At 47.6% G+C, this 21139-nt stretch overlaps 1 protein-coding gene across 1 annotated transcript in view; it reads right to left on the minus strand.

Moving 5' to 3' along the window:
• The window catches only part of LOC126141540 (uncharacterized), a 115188-nt gene that overhangs the window by 23673 nt on the left and 70376 nt on the right, over positions 1 to 21139 (minus strand). Inside the window, exon 3 of the mRNA XM_049915253.1 lies at positions 30 to 1331. Coding sequence (XP_049771210.1) covers positions 30 to 1331 — 1302 coding nt within the window. The remainder of the gene's footprint in view (positions 1 to 29; positions 1332 to 21139) is intronic.

Consider the following 21139-nt stretch of genomic DNA (forward strand, 5'->3'; position numbering starts at 1 on the left):
ACTCTCGCTCTCCACAGCACCACTCTCGCCTCCACAGCACCACTCTCGCCCTCCACAGCACCACTCTCGCCCTCCACAGCACCACTCTCGCCCTCCACAGCACCACTCTCGCCCTCCACAGCACCACTCTCGCCCTCCACAGCACCACTCTCGCCCTCCACAGCACCACTCTCGCCCTCCACAGCACCACTCTCGCCCTCCACAGCACCACTCTCGCCCTCCACAGCACCACTCTCGCCCTCCACAGCACCACTCTCGCCCTCCACAGCACCACTCTCGCCCTCCACAGCACCACTCTCGCCCTCCACAGCACCACTCTCGCCCTCCACAGCACCACTCTCGCCCTCCACAGCACCACTCTCGCCCTCCACAGCACCACTCTCGCCCTCCACAGCACCACTCTCGCCCTCCACAGCACCACTCTCGCCCTCCACAGCACCACTCTCGCCCTCCACAGCACCACTCTCGCCCTCCACAGCACCACTCTCGCCCTCCACAGCACCACTCTCGCCCTCCACAGCACCACTCTCGCCCTCCACAGCACCACTCTCGCCCTCCACAGCACCACTCTCGCCCTCCACAGCACCACTCTCGCCCTCCACAGCACCACTCTCGCCCTCCACAGCACCACTCTCGCCCTCCACAGCACCACTCTCGCCCTCCACAGCACCACTCTCGCCCTCCACAGCACCACTCTCGCCCTCCACAGCACCACTCTCGCCCTCCACAGCACCACTCTCGCCCTCCACAGCACCACTCTCGCCCTCCACAGCACCACTCTCGCCCTCCACAGCACCACTCTCGCCCTCCACAGCACCACTCTCGCCCTCCACAGCACCACTCTCGCCCTCCACAGCACCACTCTCGCCCTCCACAGCACCACTCTCGCCCTCCACAGCACCACTCTCGCCCTCCACAGCACCACTCTCGCCCTCCACAGCACCACTCTCGCCCTCCACAGCACCACTCTCGCCCTCCACAGCACCACTCTCGCCCTCCACAGCACCACTCTCGCCCTCCACAGCACCACTCTCGCCCTCCACAGCACCACTCTCGCCCTCCACAGCACCACTCTCGCCCTCCACAGCACCACTCTCGCCCTCCACAGCACCACTCTCGCCCTCCACAGCACCACTCTCGCCCTCCACAGCACCACTCTCGCCCTCCACAGCACCACTCTCGCCCTCCACAGCACCACTCTCGCCCTCCACAGCACCACTCTCGCCCTCCACAGCACCACTCTCGCCCTCCACAGCACCACTCTCGCCCTCCACAGCACCACTCTCGCCCTCCACAGCACCACTCTCGCCCTCCACAGCACCACTCTCGCCCTCCACGAAACAACAAAACAACTCCTAACTCCGTGCTCAATACTTGATGTGATGAAATCTCAGCAAGTAAGACGAATAACCCTCAGCTGTTCGTATCATCCGTTGCAGCCGTCAGGCAGATCACATGACTCGATAGCAGCGCCTCTGGTGGCACCCCACCAACCGTCCGTCTGACAAATTGGCTGTGTGTCGGTGTTTTGAGTGACCGACCGACGAATTTTTATTGTCGGGGTGTCGGGCGCGTCCGACCAGTCGACAACCGACCCAAGAAATTGTCGTGTGTATCGCGATCGTGACAAACGCATGACTAAAACTCCAGTTCTGACACAGCTCTCGGAATTAGGTACTGTTGTAATATACATTTCTACGTCCGAGGCGGACGAAACTTTAAGGACAGAGATTTTAGAGAAATTAAAAGACTGTACATCTTTTCGCGACACAGTGTGAGGAGTATAACAATAGAGGTGCAAGAAATGAAGCACTTATTTCATTTTTTAACGAATCCATAATGGTTTCTCTATGTGCAAGACGAGATTAAGTCTGTTGATCTTCTTTATTTATGTTTTTAGATTTTAATTTCCCTGTAGACCAAATGTGGCATCTTTAATTTTTATTTATTTATTGCAATTCTAACGCTGAGCGTGTTGCTGCAGTGGTTAGCACACTGGACTCGCATTCGGAAGGACGACGGTTCAATCCCGCGTCCGGCCATCCTGATTTAGGTTTTCCGTGATTTCCCTAAATCGCTCCAGGCAAATTCCGGGATGGTTCCTTTGAAAGGGCATGGCCGACTTCGGCCGACTTCCTTCCCCGTCCTTCTTTAATCCGATGAGATCGATGACCTCGCTGTTTGGTCTCTTCCCCCAAACAACCCAACCGAACAATTCTAACAGTCGCTAAATGTTTCATTTCTTACGTATCCATTGTAGTTACTAGATGATGCGCGCCACCGTCATGTGTAGTCTTTCTTGTTCAAATATGATATGAGTTTCTGAAATTTGCAGATCATCTTTAGTATAGCATCCGTAAATAAATTAATAACTTTTGTTTTATTTATTTTATCATGATTTATTACCTCTGTCAACTATAGATCACGTTGCACGTTTCAGGAATAATTTTAGGTAATAATTGCAGCGGTATGACAGTTGCATTACGATTTCTCGTCACTGGCTGCAGACCTAAGATTCAGTACTAACAGTCTCTCCTCGGAGTTTAGCACCTCTCTCAGGACTGCATTATTTCTCCTCTAAGTCCAGCAGCCCCGAAATGCATGATTCACCCCTTCTTAAATAATCAGGAAAATTATAAGCTCCCAGCCTGAACATGGGTGAATGTCTTCCCTTGCGTTGGCCACTTCTTTGCCCACAGCTTTCTGTGTTTTTCCCTTCTCATCTTTAAAACAGCCAAAGAAAACCGCGTTATTATTTTTCTGAAAAACCAGGCGAGATCTCGTAGAACAAAAACGGAATAAACTGAAGATAAAACAAACAGGGCTGCACTATAATCGCCGAGTACAGTCGGTTCGGACGTGTGTAGGCTGCGACCAATTTGGTCATTCTGTCATCCGATAAATTTGTGTGTGTAGGAGCCTTGTATACGCAAATACTGTTCATTGAGACCCTAAACCGATGACAAATCCGTATTTTCTGCTTCTCGACGCTGAGCTGCCTCTGTTTCCTTTGCCTGGTCTTTGATGATAGCCAGCGCAGCTGGATAGATCTTTTCGCTCTGGCGCAAATTTTAATTACTTCCGGATGAAAAATGGACAATTGTTCCCAAAGTATGGAGCACAGGTTCTTAGTGACACCAATTTCCGTGGAGAAATTGTGGTTCCATAGATCTGGACAAAAAAAATTTCGTAGCTGGGAGGTGGAGGTTAGAGTTTAACGTGCTGTCGACAGCGAAGCCATTAGAGACGGAGCACAAGCTCGGACTGTAGAAGGGTGGACTAGGAAGTCGGCCGTGCCCTTTCACAGAAACCATCCCGACATTTGCAGTAAGCAATTTAGGGAAATCTCGGAAATCCCATACCTAAATGACCGGACGCAGGTTTGCACTGTAAACCTGCCGAATGCGAGTCCAGTGTGCTAACCACTGCGTTATCTCACTCGATAATTTCATAGTAGTTTGAAGGAGCGATTCTCAGGTTACAAGCAAACCTCCGCGAGAAATCGTGGTCAGCCACTCAACCGAACTTTCCTCAAGCATTGCCAGTAACTCCCCATAGTGTGTCGCCAGTGATCTGTCGTAATGTTGCTTCGGTATACTACATATAGTATTGAAATCCTTCAACGCCTGTTATGAGACATCGGAATCTGCTATTGCGAAATCTAGATTTTCGAGCTCTTTCTCTCATTCAGTTACTATCAGTGTCTCACTGTCAGTAAAGGACCCTACCCTACACATGCGCCGGTTTACCGACCGACCGATAAATTGTGCGCGTGTAGCTTGTTGACCGACCGACTAACAGTACGCCTGTAGGCTTGTTGGTCTGAAGAGAGATTTTTCTTTGCGGTGGGTTGGTTGGCTAAGAGTAGCAGACAGCCGCACCCGCCTGCCCGCGACCCCATTCGCCGTGCAAATCGTGTAGTCTGTCGTGCAAGCCGCCCCACAACAGTTCCTTTTCAGTCACCACGCGCGGGGTTCAGCGCACTCCGAATGTGGCTAACATGGCAGTGTGCGAGGCAGACGAAATTTGTATGAGAGAGTTCCTGGAAAGTTTTCGAGTCTTCAGCCGTCTGTGGGACATGCCGTGCGAGCAGTATAGCAATAGAGGGTAAGAAGTGCTTCTTTCATTGTTAACGAATCTGTAGTAGTTTCATGTGGCAAACAGAGAAATTAAAATGAACATTTTTGTGAATAACTGTTAGTCATATGTCTGTTTCTCGATTTTATTTCCTATACTCATCGGAAAGTCTGATAATCTTAAATACAGACAGATTGGATTTTTATTTAATTTCCGATACATAGCGAAAATAAAAACTAAAAACCGAATTATAGACACATTTGGTTCATTATTAGAAGTGTTACAAAAATTCAACCTATCGTCGCCCCTCCTGCTATGAAGAGCAAAGTGAAGAGCTTTTCTCAAGTTCTAACAACTGTTAAGTGCTTCATTTCTTATGAATATGTTGCTGAATTTATTACATAATACGCGCCGCCGCCATTTGCAGTCGTCCTTCTAATCTGAAATGAATTTCTTGAACTTACAGGGGATATTATTACATTCGGACATAAATTCATAAAGTTTGCATAAATATATTTTAATTATCTTTTCGCTTCTGCTTTATCACGAGTATTTCCTCAAGCAACTATTAATCACCTTGCAGATTTCATGAATCCTTTTAGATAATTTTGGGGATTAATTGCGCTGAATCTGAGGTCCTCGTAAATTCCGCCAGTGGCTAGAAATCGTATTAGCTATCGTATGACGACGTTCAGGAGCTCCGAAAAGCATTTTTCATCCATTCTTAAATAATTCCGAAAATCCTCGGGTCTCAGCTCTGTAAGTAACAAAGCGTAGGTGCATTTGGTCCATTGCACAGCCATTTCTTTTCCTACAGTTTTATCACGGCTTTTTCTGGCCTTGTTAGTTCGAAATGATGTAGTCGGTCGGGACGCGTGTTGTGTAGACTGTTACGAAATTTGTCGGTCGGTCAATAAACTGTGTGTAGTAGAGCGGTTGATGTTGGGGCGGGCTAGTTTTGCATGACGGAGTAATAGAGCACAACATGAGGGGTGTGCTGAGCACAGCCTACATAGACAGCGTGCCCGCACCAGTGGCCGAGCGTAGAGGCCATGGCCAAGTCATACGTAATGTTAGACTCCAAAAACGTCAAACGTACCTTCATCCCTGCGCAACTACATCCACCACAGGATTCTCATTCGTGATGTATTTGTAATCATGCAGAGTGAGGAAGTATTTGCAGTTACAAGTAAAACTGAAACCAATTCGTAAACGTAGAGGAAGTGGGATAGTCTAAAAAGCGAAGTAAGGAATAAATATTTGTTGTAAACTGAAACAAATTCTACAGCATGTGTCACGCGTAAACTGATCGTTTCTGTGTTTCCAGTTGCGAACACTCATTTAAAGAAATACAGTTGTATGAAATCCCCCACTATCTCCTTCCGGAATTTAGGTTGTAATAAAAAACAGCGAAGTTTGTTGCAATGTGTGCTAAAAAGGTGACACCTTTTAGAGGTGAAGTGTTTCTGATGACAGTTCCAAAGAAATAGGCTAAGATTTAATTCATCTAGGTGCAAATTATCGAGAAGTCGGCGTTTCAGATGTTACGTCAAATATTTCTACTGTAAGTATGCATGTCAAAGAGGCTTCTTGCAGTCCGAAACCGTATTATAATCTTGTGTTATAAAATTATTAATAAAAAATTCTCTACGACGGTTGATATACGTGGACTGATTCGTATAAAAGGCGCATTATTTGACACAGCACATAAGCACATATTGGTATCTTGTGAATAAAATTCAATTTATAACCGAATTCCCAGACGTTAAGCTGACAGGAGTAAATACAGGGTGTATACGAGGACGAGAAAAAAAATTCCAGTATTTCTCGGTTAAAATTAGACTTTCTCCCGGGTGAAAATAGACTTTTTCCTTGTTAAGTGACAGGGTACTTTCCTCGAACCTTTAAAATTTATCAATCCTTTGAATGGTTATGGCTTTATACACCAGCGTAGTACTTCTCGGCCCTTTAGAAAGCCACATTCAGTAAAAAAAATAAATGAATTGGGAAACGTGTACGCTACATATTTTCGTATTACGGAAGTGTAAATTCCACCAAACGCCGCATGTCACTTTCTGAAGCATTCAAATAAAGATTGCAATGCGCTTTTGTAGCCAGTCTTAGCTCATGTCACGTGATCTCGCCAGGCGATGACAGCGGATATTCGAGCATATGACACGTGATAGCAATACCACTGTTCAGTAGCGGGTTCACAGATAGGAAACGTTAATAATGGTTCAAATTAATAATCTTGTTACTACAAGAAAAGCAAAGTTTTCACATATAATCTTGGTCTCTTAGATTAATAAGCTGCAAGAGAAGCTAAGCTTTCACATATGTTGATTTTTTTGCGCGTTACACTTACACACCTCCCACAAAGGACATGACTGATCTTCTGAGCTCGAAATTTTTCTAAATGTTCGTACCAGACTTGATTTTTAAATGAGTCAAACGCTCTGATTTAAGGAGTTCATCGTAAATTCTCGCACATAGTACATCTTACATGAAAGGAAATTTACTTTGAAAGTAACGATTTTCAAACAACCATTCGCAATATTTTCCCGCGACCTGTTAGAAATAGGTTCGCCTCAGTAGTTGCCAGAGCGCCAGATAACAGGCGTCACCGCGCTTGCGCAGCTACTAGGATTCTGGAAGCTCGTATGTTCGTAGGTGTGAGACATTAAACGATCTTACATTGTCATAAAAGAAAAAGACGTCAGAGTATACTCAAAGTGCATCGGAATTTCGTGAACCACACTAAAACGCGTAATTCGGCTTGAAGTGCACATTCCTATGTCCAGATTCGGATGTAAATTTTCTTGGAGTACCAGTAATGTATTAGTTCATCTTTGGTTCTTCATTATGGCATGATGCCATACGTGCTAGAAGATGAAAACATGCACTTTTGAAATGCAGCAAACCGTTGAAACCAGCCAGTAGTGTGGAATTAAACACTTCGTTTCAAATAAATTGACTGCCTCAGTGGAAAAAATTAATGAAAGCCAAATCTCTTCGACAAATATAACTTCATTGTTCTGTAAGGCTATTAATGCTACACTGTCAGAAAGGTGGAAATAAAATAAAATCTGAAACTAATAACATATTTTAGCCTTCCGTACTCGTGTCAATGTATTTTAATTCACTTGATAGCTCTCAGCCACAGAAATCCATTTTGTTTTCACTTGACGTGAGAGCAATAAACGAAGAGAAAACAGCAAAATCACTGAATGTAAACGTCGGTCGCGTGAAGATTATCACCTTTCCCACTATAACTGAGACTGCTTCGCGCATCAGAAAAAAACTCGCAATCAACATTGGATGGGATAATTTGTAACCGGGAGAACAAGAACTCTTCAGAAAATTTGCATTATTTATTGCCTATAGCTAATAACTCGTTTTTTGTGTGATATAAAATTAAATATAGGATACATGAAACCAGTAGAAGAGACAAGCAAGACAGTACATTTCGTCAGACATTAAACTTAGCATTTTTACTCTCTAACTTTGTTACAGATTTACATGACGTGCTTTCCTTTCTGGAAAAGAATCTATTACCTCAGCAAAGATCGTCAAATGTTTTGCTACATGAAAAAAGAAATTATTTGGCTAATACTGAAAAAGCCGTTAGTACATACAATACCCAAGACTTGGTGATTTCTCAATCTGATTACGTGTTTGTCACTGCTAGATAAAACAAAATAAGCCTGTCTAATAGTGTAGCTATCTTAACAAACACCGAATAAACGAGACAGTTTTGGCACAAATGGTCATTTTTATAACACGAGAAAATATAATTCACGAAGTACCAATAGCAAATGCTTATCAAGCCTACTACAAGCAAAAAGCTTCATGTTCGGAAGTAGTTTCACATTTCATTCATATGCTCCAGCTTCCCAAGCATGAGATCGAAAGTAGTAGTACGAAATTCTTGTATAAAATTGGAATCGTCGCTGCTCGGGAGTAACCGAGCGGTCTATGGGCGCTGCAATCATGGAATGTGTGGCTGGTCCCGGCGGAGGTTAGTCCTCCTCCGTGTGTGTGTGTGTGTGTGTGTGTGTGTGTGTGTGTGTGTGTGTGTGTGTGTGTGTGTGTGTGTGTGTGTCCGTGTCCTTAGGCTAAATTTGGGTTAAGTAGTGTGTAAGCTTAGGGACTGATGACCTTAGCAGTTAAGTTCCATAAGATTTCACACATACTTCAACATTTTTTTGGAATCGTCTTATTCTTACATAATTTGTGTGATGTCCCCGTTTCTGCTTCTTCGTTCTAATAAACATTCTTGTCGTGACTAATTACGTAACTTATTCTCCGGTTAGCTTCACTAACCCTGCCACAATCAACGGTTTAGTTATCCCGCGTTTATTCTCCGGTTAGGCATTATTACGTGTTCATATATAGATGAGCGAGGTTTCTACGGCTGCCGCCCCCTCTCTTATCCCAATCTCCATCGTTCACGGTCCATCCAGTCTCCTTCATTAAGACTTCCCGCCGCCGTTGCTTCGTTGACGTCGTCTTTCCAACATCTCGCAGGTCTACCGCGCCTTCTTCTTTGATGTGGAGTCCATTACCATACCCGTTTCGGCCATCTTGTCTGGAATACGCTGTGACTATACCAGAGTAGGCGCTTCCTTTCTATCTAGTCTAGGATTGTGCTTTTGACATTCATAACCTCTCTGAACCTATCACTTGTAATATGGTCAAGTCTGGAGTATCCACAACTTCGCCTCCAGAAATCCATGTCGAAAGCCATCAGGCGATCTTTCTGCCTCCGAGTTAGTTCCCACAACTCTGCACCATGTGTTGTGATACTTCCAATAATTGAGCAAGCGTACAATGATCTCTTCTCCTCGAAAGCTAACAAGCTGATTACTCTGGTCAACAACACGCAATTCTAGGTAATCCAATATCTGAACTGTTACTGGGACATATATAGTTTGTGTGGGCTTGAACTATTTTATACCCAGTGCCGACTGTAGGGATGAATCAACTTATCGTTGAGGTATGAGTTTGTGGCAATATTGCTCTCAACGTGGATTGTGCTGACTGGTAGTTTATCTACAGCTTGATCCGATGCATAAAATTTACTGGCGTCCCTCACCAAAACACGATCATTTGCAAAACCTAGCAGTGGACCTATTGAATCTGTCTAAAGTCGATCGTAGCTCTCTGCCCGTATTTGATTTACGGATATTAATGTTTGCCCGCAGTTCAATACCTTTTCCTGACTGTTTTAACACTTCGTTTAAATCATCAATATCGTAGGCACCAAGTTGTATTTGTAGACTCTCCTTCCGACCGTCAATTTCCAGATGCTCTTCGTGATATTTGGAATGCTGTTATACGCCTCCAGACCAATCAGAGCAATACGCCAGTCCCCTGCACTTAAATCGGCGGAAAGTAATCTGCACGTAATGCTGACACTCGCTCTTTTAAAGTCAGTGTGTATGACATAGCATCTAAACCTCAAATGATGGGCGTGCGTTCAGTTATGGCTCTTTCATACGTGTGGATGTTCGCACACCGGCTCTGACTAGGAGAGGAGAAAGCGCGCATTCCAGACTTCTCACCGTTCGGTCTAAATATAGCGCGCATTCCAGAAGTTCGCTGATGCAGGCGAAGGCTAATTTGCCATGGCTGTGATGAGGAACATAATGCGGAGATGCCCGCACAGGTATGTGTTAAAGTCCTGACATCGCCGTAGATTGTAGAAAACACGACTTTTGCTGGTGAAGTAGCGCTGTGAATCTTCAGGCGGCTGTAAATCCCCAAATGAATCGAAATATTGTACTGTATTCGCACTTTTCTTAACATACGCCACCCAATGGATCCCTGGACCCCCAGCAACATCTAAATTTACAATTCCGCACTCATTAGTCCGCCACATAGTCTCCGGTAATGTATCCCGCATAAAGACGCCACGGAATCTAGGAATGTGATGTTTCTCTTTAACAATATTAATAATATCTTTATTCGTGAGTGCTCGATCAGGTAGGATAACAAACGAACTTTTTTATTTATGAAGAGACCTAGTCCTCTTCTGTATGGTTTAAAGTAGACCCTTTCCGATAGCTGCTGCTTCCGTGGCCCGATTATGTCTTCTGGCTTCCTCTAGATGCGCCTGTGCATTTTTGACGCTCTGGCTACAGCTGCAGCCCCACCTGTGAGTGTACCTACCGCCGACAGAGCTGCAAGGGCTGGAACGAGGAACGGAATAATTCCACCTGATGTGTTTGGTAGTGGTAGGACTCTAGGTGGTTTAATTGCAGTCTTCTTCTTCGCCTCCCCGCCCCCCCCCTCCCGCCCCCCCCCTTCAACACACGTTTAGCTGCACACATCGAAGTGAGAATATAGTTTTTCAAAGAACATGGTTCCTCCTTCTTCGCCCCCAAAGCTGTTCGCGCTGCATTCATAGTTAGTTTGTAATTCATCACCCCCATGTCCAATTTAATTTTTCCACGCATGGTTTTATTAACTACGAATGCAGCAACGTGTTGACATATTCAGAGATCTTTTCTTCGTCTTATTTGCTTAGCTCTATCGGCTAATATTCGGTCGGCAACGTGGCATGCTGGGAGATCTTTATTTGCAGCGAATGCGAGGTCGTGTTCAAGGCAGGCTTCGTGTAGTAGGTTAATACCGCTACCACCGCGTGCCAGGCGTTTCTGAATCTTTGTCCCAGGCCCACAGAAGTTGTATCCCGGAATGTGTAATTCAACAGGCAATTTTTCAAAAATACCACCTCCACCTCTTATGGTGTGCTGCCTATCATGCATGGTACGCTACTGAGGAGATAGAGGTCTACGCTTCCTGTTATATACTAACTCGTCAGCGTCAATCCAACTGTTTTCTGATGATGGAAATCCTAACAATTTAACTAGCGCTCTATTCCCGCGACGTCTTATCACGCGTTCGATGAGAAATACATCTGGTTCTGAACTCTTCTGCAATTCCTCTGTGTAAAAGCATCCAGCAATTTCTTCACCCTTGCCATCCTTTAGGATATATGTCCTAGGGTTCGTTCTGTGCACTTTGGATACTGTGAATATCTCCGCTGACCAGTTTGGTAAGTAAGATTTCTCCAACGCTGTCTTGTATTTTGAAATATGTACTAAGTCGCCTACATTGAACCTCTGTTTGCGCGGGTCCAGCATTTAATGTGGAAATATACTTTGTCCATGAGTGAATTATATCGAACATCGGTCGGTCTCATTTTTATTGTACTATGTTTGGTTCGATTATACCGCGCAATTATTTGTGGGATGATATCTAGCCACTTGTAAGAACCGCGAAGATTACAAGGTATTCACATTTGAGCTTTGACCATTCTGGTCAAACTGTCCACGAATCTAGCTTTCAGGTGGGTAAACGTCGAGTAGTCGTGTATCCCGTACCGCTCCATCACAGTCTTGAAATGTTCATAGTAAAACTCACCACCATGATCGGTTTGAAGATTGTCTGGGCATCGATTCGATCCTGTCTGCAGCAAACGCTCAAACACTACAGCAACACCTATACCGGTTTCAGTTTTGACAGGTAATGCCCATGCGAATTTAGAGTATGTATCAATAACCATTAAAATGTATTTGAATCCATTATTCTCGTGTGAATATTGACTCATATATACAAGATTGGCCTGCCACAAGTCATCCAGCCGCTTAATCATGACATGCCTCGGAGGATGTTTTGCGTGGTGGCTTGTGCAATTCTCGAACTACCGTCTCCATACTTATTAAATAATACCTCTCCCTCAAAGCTCAGAGATTATCGAAACAACCTCATTCCAATGAGCTGTACTGCCTGCAGCAGCCGAAGCCATCAACAGTCGAAGCCTATTAGTTCATCCGGCTCATCGTAATATATATACTGTGGGAGTTGATTGCTCACGCCTTTATGCTGAAAGTCTACACCCTCACCAATGCTTTTAGGATGCTCATTCAGTGAAGGTTGTATAATGGCTCTGTATTTAGTTTTGCAGGTTTCTCAGTGTTCTGTCCGGAATTTTATACAGCACAGTCAATTGCAGTATTTCACCGTACACTTTGCGATTATTGGTACAGTATTTTAAGTTTTTTGAGGGCCTTAGGAAGATAATTCATTAAGCCAGGTGTTCTTTTAAACTCTGTATCCCCGATGCGTGTCGTGCTATCATATAAACTTAGTTTGAGCCTAGCATCTACATTCCCTCCCCACTGACACCAAATGTTCTATCTTACCCGCTCAATACTGGTTGGTGAATTCTGCGATTGAATCATTATCACGCGAAGCCATCTTACTGATAGATTCGGTAACAGGTTTAATCGTTTCTCTCAATGTTTGCTCGCAACCCATATGCCCCAATTTCTCTGGAACTGCTTTGCGTGGCTGAATGACTTCATGCTTTGTCGACATCCCGGAGCATACTAATCAGAGCTGTGCATATCACGTGGTTTTATATATGCTTTGTCCTTCTTCTTCCCTACACCACCTCCTTCAATAACAACTACCTCAGCTTCTATCTTCACTCCAATTGCGCTAAATCTATTCTCTAGCCAATTTTGGTTAAGTGCAAGAAGTTTAGGAGTGTGCTTTAATTCCCTTACAAGCTTACCGAGTCTTGCCTCAAGATTCTTAAATTTCATATCGGTATACATGTGAGCATTCTATGCACACCTAACCTCTCAGATTGAGCGTCCGTCAAGCGTGCGAATTTGTCCATGGTGTAGTGTCTACTGACGCACTCAGCTATTTTGTACATTTATATATGGAGAAACTGTGGTGTCACCGCCAGACACCACACTTGATAGGTGGTAGCTTTAAAGCGGCCGCGGTCCATTAGTACATGTTGGACCCGCGTGTCGCCATTGTCAGTACTTGCAGACCTAGCGCCACCACATGGCAGGTCTAGAAAGACGGACTAGCACTCCCCCAGTTGTACGACTACTTTGCTAGCGACTACAGTGACGAAGCCTCTCTCTCATTTGCCGAGAGACAGTTAGAATAGCCTTCAGCTCAGTCAATGACTACGACCTAGCAAGGCGCCATTAGCCTTACAGTGATTGTAATTAAAGTCTCATTTGTATCGTCAAGAGCGATGTCCACCTTGTGGGTCCGGGGATTAGAATAGGCCCGAGGTATTCCTGCCTGTCGTAAGAGACGGACGGTTCCACGATCTATAATTGTGGTCTTTTTGGTTTTTCTCTTGTTTCTTCCTTCCGTTGGTTGGTTCCTTTCTTTGCTCTTCTCCACCTCACTGTCTTCCTTACTCTTTCCCTTAACTTCTCCTTGCATCCTCATTTCCTTCTTCTCCTTGCCTTCTCATTGCCTTCTTCTCCTTGCTTTCTCATTGCCTTCTTCTCCTTGCTTTCTCATTGCCTTCTTCTCCTTGCCTTCTCTGGTCTCCGCCTTGGCGTTTGAGACAGTCTGTCCTCTTTCTCCCTCTCTCTTCTTTTTCCTCTTCTTCCTTCCTCCCTGTGCGTGCCTGAAGGCCGACCCACGCGTTCGCACGCGTAGCCGGTGACGGGGTAACGCGTAAGTCCCCACCCTGGGTAGACATGTAAGGCACGCGCGTACCCCCTGGTAAAGGCCAAGCCCGGGGAGGGGTGATTGCCTGAGCTGATACCTTCTGACCATGCCGATTGGTCCCTCCGTCTGTTTCTCGGGAGGTGTGACCTGAGGTGTAAACATTCACCTAAGGCGGGAGTGCCCTCTGAGAGGGTCCCCACAAGGAAGGAGCGCGCCATCGGAGACGCTGGCAATCATGGGGGATTCCTCCGCAATGGATTCTACTCCATCTCTCTCGACTTCGACCCAAAAACGGAAACGTGACCAGCCAACAGTGACAAAAGTACTACCGCCTGCCCCACAGTTCCTCGTAGTTTCTCGATCTGAGGACGGAAAGGAATTTTCCTCTGTCAACCCTTTCGTTATTCAGAAGGGCGTAGATGCCATAGCCGGATCTGTCAAATCTTGTACCAGGTTGCGTAACAGCACCTTATTACTAGAAACTGAGAGTGCCTTTCAGGCACAAAAACTGCTTCGGGCCACACTCCTGTACACGTTCCCTGTCCGGGTGGAGGCCCACCGAACTTTGAATTCGTCTCGTGGTGTAGTCTATACTAGCTCCCTCGACGGATTGACTGACGAGGAGCTTCAATCTTTCCTCGCTGAGCAGGGCGTGACGGCTGTCCATCGGGTCATGAAAAAGGTCAACAATGACCTTGTACCGACCCGAACACTTTTCTTGACCTTCGATAGTGTTAAGCTGCCATCGCGCATCAAGGCGGGCTACGAGGTTATTTCTGTTCGCCCCTATGTCCCGACACCTACGCGCTGCTACCAGTGTCAGCGTTTCAATCACACTCGACAGTCTTGTTCCAATGCGGCTAAATGTGTCACTTGTGGCAGGGATGCCCATGAGGGTGACTGTCCACCTCCGTCTCCTCGTTGTGTGAACTGTCACGGTGACCATGCCGCATCCTCCCGCGACTGTCCTGTCTATAAGGAAGAACGCTGTATCCAAGAAATTCGGGTCAAAGAGAAAGTGTCCACCTCGGCTGCTCGCAAGCTATTGGCTAGTAGGAAGCCCACGCTGCTCCCAGCGGGGAAATACAGTACTGTCCTCGCCTCTCCTCGGACTACCCGGGAGGTAGCAACCCAGACATGCGATCTGACCTTCAGCACCACGGTCGTCCGTTCGGCCAGTGCTAAGATGGCGCGGTCGACGTCTCCTCTTCCTCCCATCACCCCACACACACCAGCCACTTCCTCAGCTTCTGCTAAGTCGCAGACCCCGAAGTCAGATGCACGGGCCTTCAAGAAGGAACTATCCCGTGCAGACTTCCTCCGTCCCTCGACCTCCCAGCCTTCGACCGGTACTTCCACCAAACGTCCTTCCAAAAAGGCGCATAGGAAGCACAGTTCTCCTTCTCCGCCACGGCGCATTTCTTCTCCTGCGCCACCCAGCGGTTGCCGCCCCAGGCCGTCATCCGTTTCGCCTGGCCGCACCGCTGGTAGCCGTACATCTGGCCGTTCACCGGCGGAGGAAGCTCCCCCTCCCGGCCATCCTCCCGAGATGGCCGATGACCCTATAGACCCCATGGACGATGACTGTCCGCCTACTGATAGCGGCGGCAGTGCTCGCTCGAAGCCAGGCCCTAAGCGGCCTACGAGGTGACCCCTTCTCTCATCTTCCTTTTCTTCCGATGGCACTTATTAACTGGAATATTCGCAGCATTCGCTCCAACCGAGAGGACTTGACGTTGCTGCTCCGCTTGCATCGTCCGCTCGTCGTAGCCCTCCAGGAAACGAAGCTACGCCCATGCGATCAAATTGCCTTGGCACACTACACCTCTGTGCGTTTTGACCTACCCCCTGTGGTAGGTGTCCCAGCTCATAGAGGGGTTATGTTGCTGGTCCGGGATGATATTTACTACGATCCCATCGCATTGGGACGGCGGCAACTGCCTGCATGCCGGTGTGCAATTACTCTCCCCACTTTTACATTTTCCATTTGTACTGTTTACACTCCATCGTCATCTGCCGTTACCAGGGCAGACATGATGCAACTTATTGCTCAGCTACCTGCACCATTTTTGTTAACTGGAGACTTCAATGCCCACCATCCCCTTTGGGGCTCTCCAGCATCCTGCGCAAGGGGCTCCTTGTTAGCAGACCTTTTCAACCAGCTCAATCTTGTCTGCCTCAATACTGGCGCCCCTACTTTTCTTTCGGACACATCTCACGTATTCCCATTTAGACCTCTCTATATGTACTCCCCAACTTGCACGCCGGTTTGAGTGGTATGCACTTTCTGATACATATTCGAGCGACCACTTCCCGTGTGTTATCCATCTCCTGCAGCATACTCCTTCTCCGTGCTCCTCTAGTTGGACCATCTCCAAGGCAGACTGGGGGCTCTTCCCTTCCAGGGCGACCTTTCAGGATCAAACCTTCACAAGCTGCGATCGTCAGGTCGCACACCTCACGGAAGTCATTCTCGCTGCTGCTGAATATTCCATCCCTCACCCTACTTCTTCTCCACGTCGCGTACCGGTCCCCTGGTGGACCGCAGCATGTAGAGACGCTTTACGTGCTCGTCGACGTGCTTTACGCACCTTTAAACGCCACCCTACATTGTCGAATTGTATTAATCATAAACGATTACGTGCTCAGTGTCGTCGTATTATTAAAGAACGCAAGAAAGCCAGCTGGGCTGCTTTCACAAGCACCTTCAACAGTTTTACTACTCCTTCTTCTGTTGTCTGGGGTAGCCTGCGCCGGCTATGTGGCACTAAGGTCCACTCCCCAGTTTCTGGCTTGAAGGTCGCGAATGACGTCCTTGTGGCCCCTGAGGCTGTCTCCAATGCCTTCGGCCGCTTTTTCGCAGAGGTTTCGACCTCCGCTCATTACCACCCTGCCTTCCTCCCCCGCAAACAGGCAGAGGAGGCTAGGCCACCTGACTTCCGCTCCTCGAATTGTGAAAGTTATAATGCACCATTCACCATGCGGGAACTCGAAACCGCACTTGGCCGATCACGGTCCTCCGCTCCAGGGCCTGATTCTATTCATATTCAGATGCTGAAGAACCTTTCTCCTGCGGGTAAAGGTTTCCTTCTTCGTACATACAATCGCATCTGGATTGATGGACATGTTCCCGCATGCTGGCGCGAGTCTATTGTTGTCCCGATTCCTAAGCCGGGGAAGGACAACCACATGCCTTCCAGTTATCGACCTATCTCGCTTACCAGCTGTGTCTGTAAAGTGATGGAGCGAATGGTTAACTCTCGATTGGTTTGGCTGCTCGAGTCTCGACGCCTACTTACCAATGTACAATGTGGATTTCGAAGGCGCCGCTCTGCTGTTGACCATCTGGTTACCTTGTCGACCTTCATTATGAATAACTTCTTGCGGAAGCGCCCGACCGCGGCTGTGTTCTTTGATTTGGAGAAGGCTTACGACACCTGTTGGAGGGCGGGCATTCTCCGCACCATGCATACATGGGGCCTTCGCGGTCGCCTCCCTCTTTTTGTTCGTTCCTTTTTAATGGATCGACAGTTCAGGGTACGTGTTGGTTCTGTCCTGTCCGACACCTTTCGCCAGGAGAATGGGGTGCCACAGGGCTCAGTTTTGAGCGTCGCTCTCTTCGCCATCGCGATCAATCCAATAAAGGATTGCCTCCCAGCTGATGTATCAGGCTCCCTTTCTGTGGACGATTTTACCATCTATGGCAGCGCGCAGTGTACACGTGTCCTGGAGCGCTGTCTTCAGCGTTCTCTTGACAGTCTTTACTCCTGGAGTGTCGCCAATGGCTTCCGTTTTTCTGCCGAGAAGACGGTCTGTATTAACTTCTGGCGCTACAAAGAGTTTCTCCCACTGTCCTTACGACTCGGTCCCGTTGCTCTCCCAATCGTGGAGACAACCAAATTTTTAGGCCTTACATTTGACAGGAAACTTAGCTGGTCTCCACATGTCATATTTGGCCGCCCGTTGTACCCGTTCTTTAAATGTCCTCCGTGTTCTCAGTGGTATGTCGTGGGGAGCGGATCGAACTGTCCTACTTCGTCTATATCGGTCGATCGTCCGCTCCAAGCTGGATTATGGGAGCTTCGTATACTCCTCTGCACGGCCATCCATCTTACGCCGCCTCAACTCCATACAACATCGGGGTTTACGACTTGCGATCGGAGCATTTTATACCAGTCCCGTAGAGAGTCTTCATGCTGACGCTGGCGAATTGCCACTCACCTACCGGCGCGATATACTGCTTTGTCGGTATGCCTGTCGGCTGCTGTCAATGCCCGACCATCCGTCTTATCGTTCCTTTTTTGACGACTCTCTTGACCTTCAATACGGGTTGTATGTCTCTGCCTTGCTACCCCCTGGAGTTCGCTTTCGTCGCCTCCTTCAACACCTTAATTTTTCACTCCCGGCAACCTTTCGAGTGGGCGAGAGCCACACGCCACCTTGGCTCCAGGCTCAGGTCCGCGTTCACCTCGACCTCAGCTCGCTCCCAAAAGAGGTCACCCCCAGTTCGGTCTACCACTCCCGTTTTTTGGAACTTCGTTCGAAGTTCATCAACATGACTTTCATTTATACAGATGGCTCTAAGACCAATGACGGGGTCGGGTGTTCCTTTATTGTCGGGGCACAAAGTTTCAAATACCGACTCCATGGCCATTGTTCGGTCTTCACAGCTGAGCTCTTTGCCCTCTGCCAGGCTGTTCTTTACATCTGCCACCACCGACCTTCTGCTTATGTCATCTGCTCCGACTCCCTGAGCGCCATCCAGAGCCTCAGTGATCCGTACCCGGTTCACCCTTTCGTACACCGGATCCAACGCTCTCTTCAGCAGCTGGTGGACGTCGGTTCTCCGGTTAGCTTTATGTGGGTTCCTGGCCATGTCGGTATCCCTGGGAACGAAGCTGCAGATGCCGCGGCCAAGGCTGCGGTCCTCCAGCCTCGGACAGCTTCTTGTTGTGTCCCTTCGTCCGATTTTAGCAGGGTCATATGTCGGCGCATTGTGTCGCTGTGGCATGCCGATTGGGCTGCACTTACAGACAACAAGCTTCGGGCCTTAAAACCTCTTCCCGTGGCTTGGACGTCCTCCTCACGCCCTTCATGGCGGGAGGAGGTAGTTTTGGCCCGGTTAAGAATTGGACACTGCCGGTTCAGCCATCGCCATCTGCTGACGGCTGCGCCAGCGCCGTTCTGCCCATGTGGGCACTTGCTGACGGTTCGACACATTTTAATGTCCTGTCCATATTTTAACACACTGCGTCTAGATCTTAACCTGCCAAGTACTTTCGATGTCATTTTAGCGGATGACCCACGAGCAGTTGCTCGTGTTCTTCGTTTTATCAATTTGACAAACCTCTCTCAGGACATTTGATGATGCTGTTTTTTAATCCTATGCCTGTCAGTTTGTCTTTTATCGTGTTTCCCCTTTTAGTTGTTGTTGTCCACTTGTGCCTCGCGGTGCATTCTTAGAGTAGTCAGGGCGCTAATGGCCATTGAAGTTGTGCGCCCTAAAACCACAAAAAAAAAAAAAGGAATCGATTCCGTCGTTACGTCCCATTGTGAGCAATATTGGTGCCCCAACGTACCTTCTCGCCAAGCACCTCAAACAACTGCTTAGCTCTTACGTTGGGAAATGTACACACCACACCCGTAACTCCGTGGATTTCCAGGGACGCATCAACAACCTTGTGCTTAAGGAATCTGACATACTGGTGAGCCTCGACGTGGTATCTCTATTCACTTAAGATCCGTTACAAGAATCGTCGGAACTCATCAGCCAGAAATTTGATGAAGAGACCACCAACCTTTTCAGACATGTTCTGACATCAACTTACTTCTTATTTGACGGTTAATACTACGAGCAGACGGAAGGAGTAGCCATGGGGAGTCCACTCTCATCCGTTGTCGCAAATATGTACATTGAACATTTCGAGGAAGACGCTCTTGAATCATATAAAGAAACAGATGGGTTTTAGATGTGCTATGTGAATGATACCTTCGATATTTGGCCACATGGAAGAGATAAACTGGCAGACTTCCTCACACATCTCAACTCCAGACACGAGAATATTAAGTTCACCATGGAGATCGAAACGGATGGGATGCTCCCTTTCCCATATGTTTTGATTATAAGACGAGCTGACGGCACTTTGGGCCACAGCGTGTATAGGAAGAAGAGGCACACCGATTTGTACCTACATGCGGATAGTTGCCACCACCTGGCACCAAAGAATGGCGTGCTCAAAACTCTTGTATACAGAGCTTACACCATCTCCGACAGGGACAGTCTCCAACAAGAACTGGACCATCTGAAGACCGTGTTTCGGAGAAACGGTTACAAGGAAGGCACAATTCGGAAGGCTCTACATCCCACACCTGCAACACCGACGGAAACTGAGGATGAACTTTAGGAGGAGGCGGCCTGGGTGGTTATTCCGTTTTGTGGGGCCTTATCCGGAAAAACTGGACGAATTTTACGTAAACACCAAGTGAAAACCATCTTCCGTCCTCCAAGCAAAACCAAGAGCCTTCTTGGTAGTGTCAAGGACAACTTTGGTCTACGTAAATCAGGGGTTTATCAGATACCTTGCCATTGCGGTAGTATATACATAGGTCAAACCATTCGTACCATTGATGACCGATGCCGAGAACATCAACGGCACACTAGACTGCAATCGCTGAGCCAATCGCTGAGCATTGCCTGTCGGAACTCCACAGCATGGGTTATGACCAAACCAAAGTCCTGACAAAGATTTCCAAGTACTGGGACTGTGTCATCAAAGAAGCCACAGAGATCAGAGTAAGGGAGCCACAACTAAATCGTGACAGCGGTTACATTCTTAGCAAGGCGTGGGAACCCGCGATCACCAGGATTAAGAAGAAAAAGGATGTTTCCCAGAGTGTACCGACTTCGGGGGGGGAGGGAAGAATTAACGAGAGCGGTGCCGGCAGACCATCCTGAACGAGCAGACCTACGACACAGCGCCCAGGCGGCGGGAGAACGGACGCTGTACCTGGACCGCGCGCGCACCGACTCATAGGAAGCGCCTGAGGGAGGAGCGGGAGGGGGATTGTCCTATATATACCTGGCGCCGGCCCACCGCCGGTCGGTACATCAGCGCACCTGATGGCAACGTGGTCGATTGCCGAAATATTGTCCTATGCACACTCATACCAGGTTGTTCACCCCCGGCTGGGGGTCCAAAGATTGACTTTTGTGAAGTTTAGGAGCCGGCAGAAGTGGCCGTGCGGTTAAAGGCGCTGCAGTCTGGAACCGCAAAACCGCTACGGTCGCAGGTTCGAATCCTGCCTCGGGCATGGATGTTTGTGATGTCCTTAGGTTAGTTAGGTTTAACTAGTTCTAAGTTCTAGGGGACTAATGACCTCAGCAGTTGAGTCCCATTGTGCTCAGAGCCATCTGAACCATTTTTGAAGTTTAGGAAGCGAAGATTGTTCGAGATCGTACATGCGGCCTTTACAAAACAGTGCTTCCGTCACCGTACACAAATTAAGACGAAAGTGTGTTGTGAAATCCAAATAAGTGTGTGACTCCTCATGAAAAAGGTGCATA

This window comes from Schistocerca cancellata, unplaced genomic scaffold, assembly GCF_023864275.1.
Source record: "Schistocerca cancellata isolate TAMUIC-IGC-003103 unplaced genomic scaffold, iqSchCanc2.1 HiC_scaffold_718, whole genome shotgun sequence".
In the NCBI taxonomy this organism is placed as follows: Eukaryota; Metazoa; Arthropoda; class Insecta; order Orthoptera; family Acrididae; genus Schistocerca; species Schistocerca cancellata.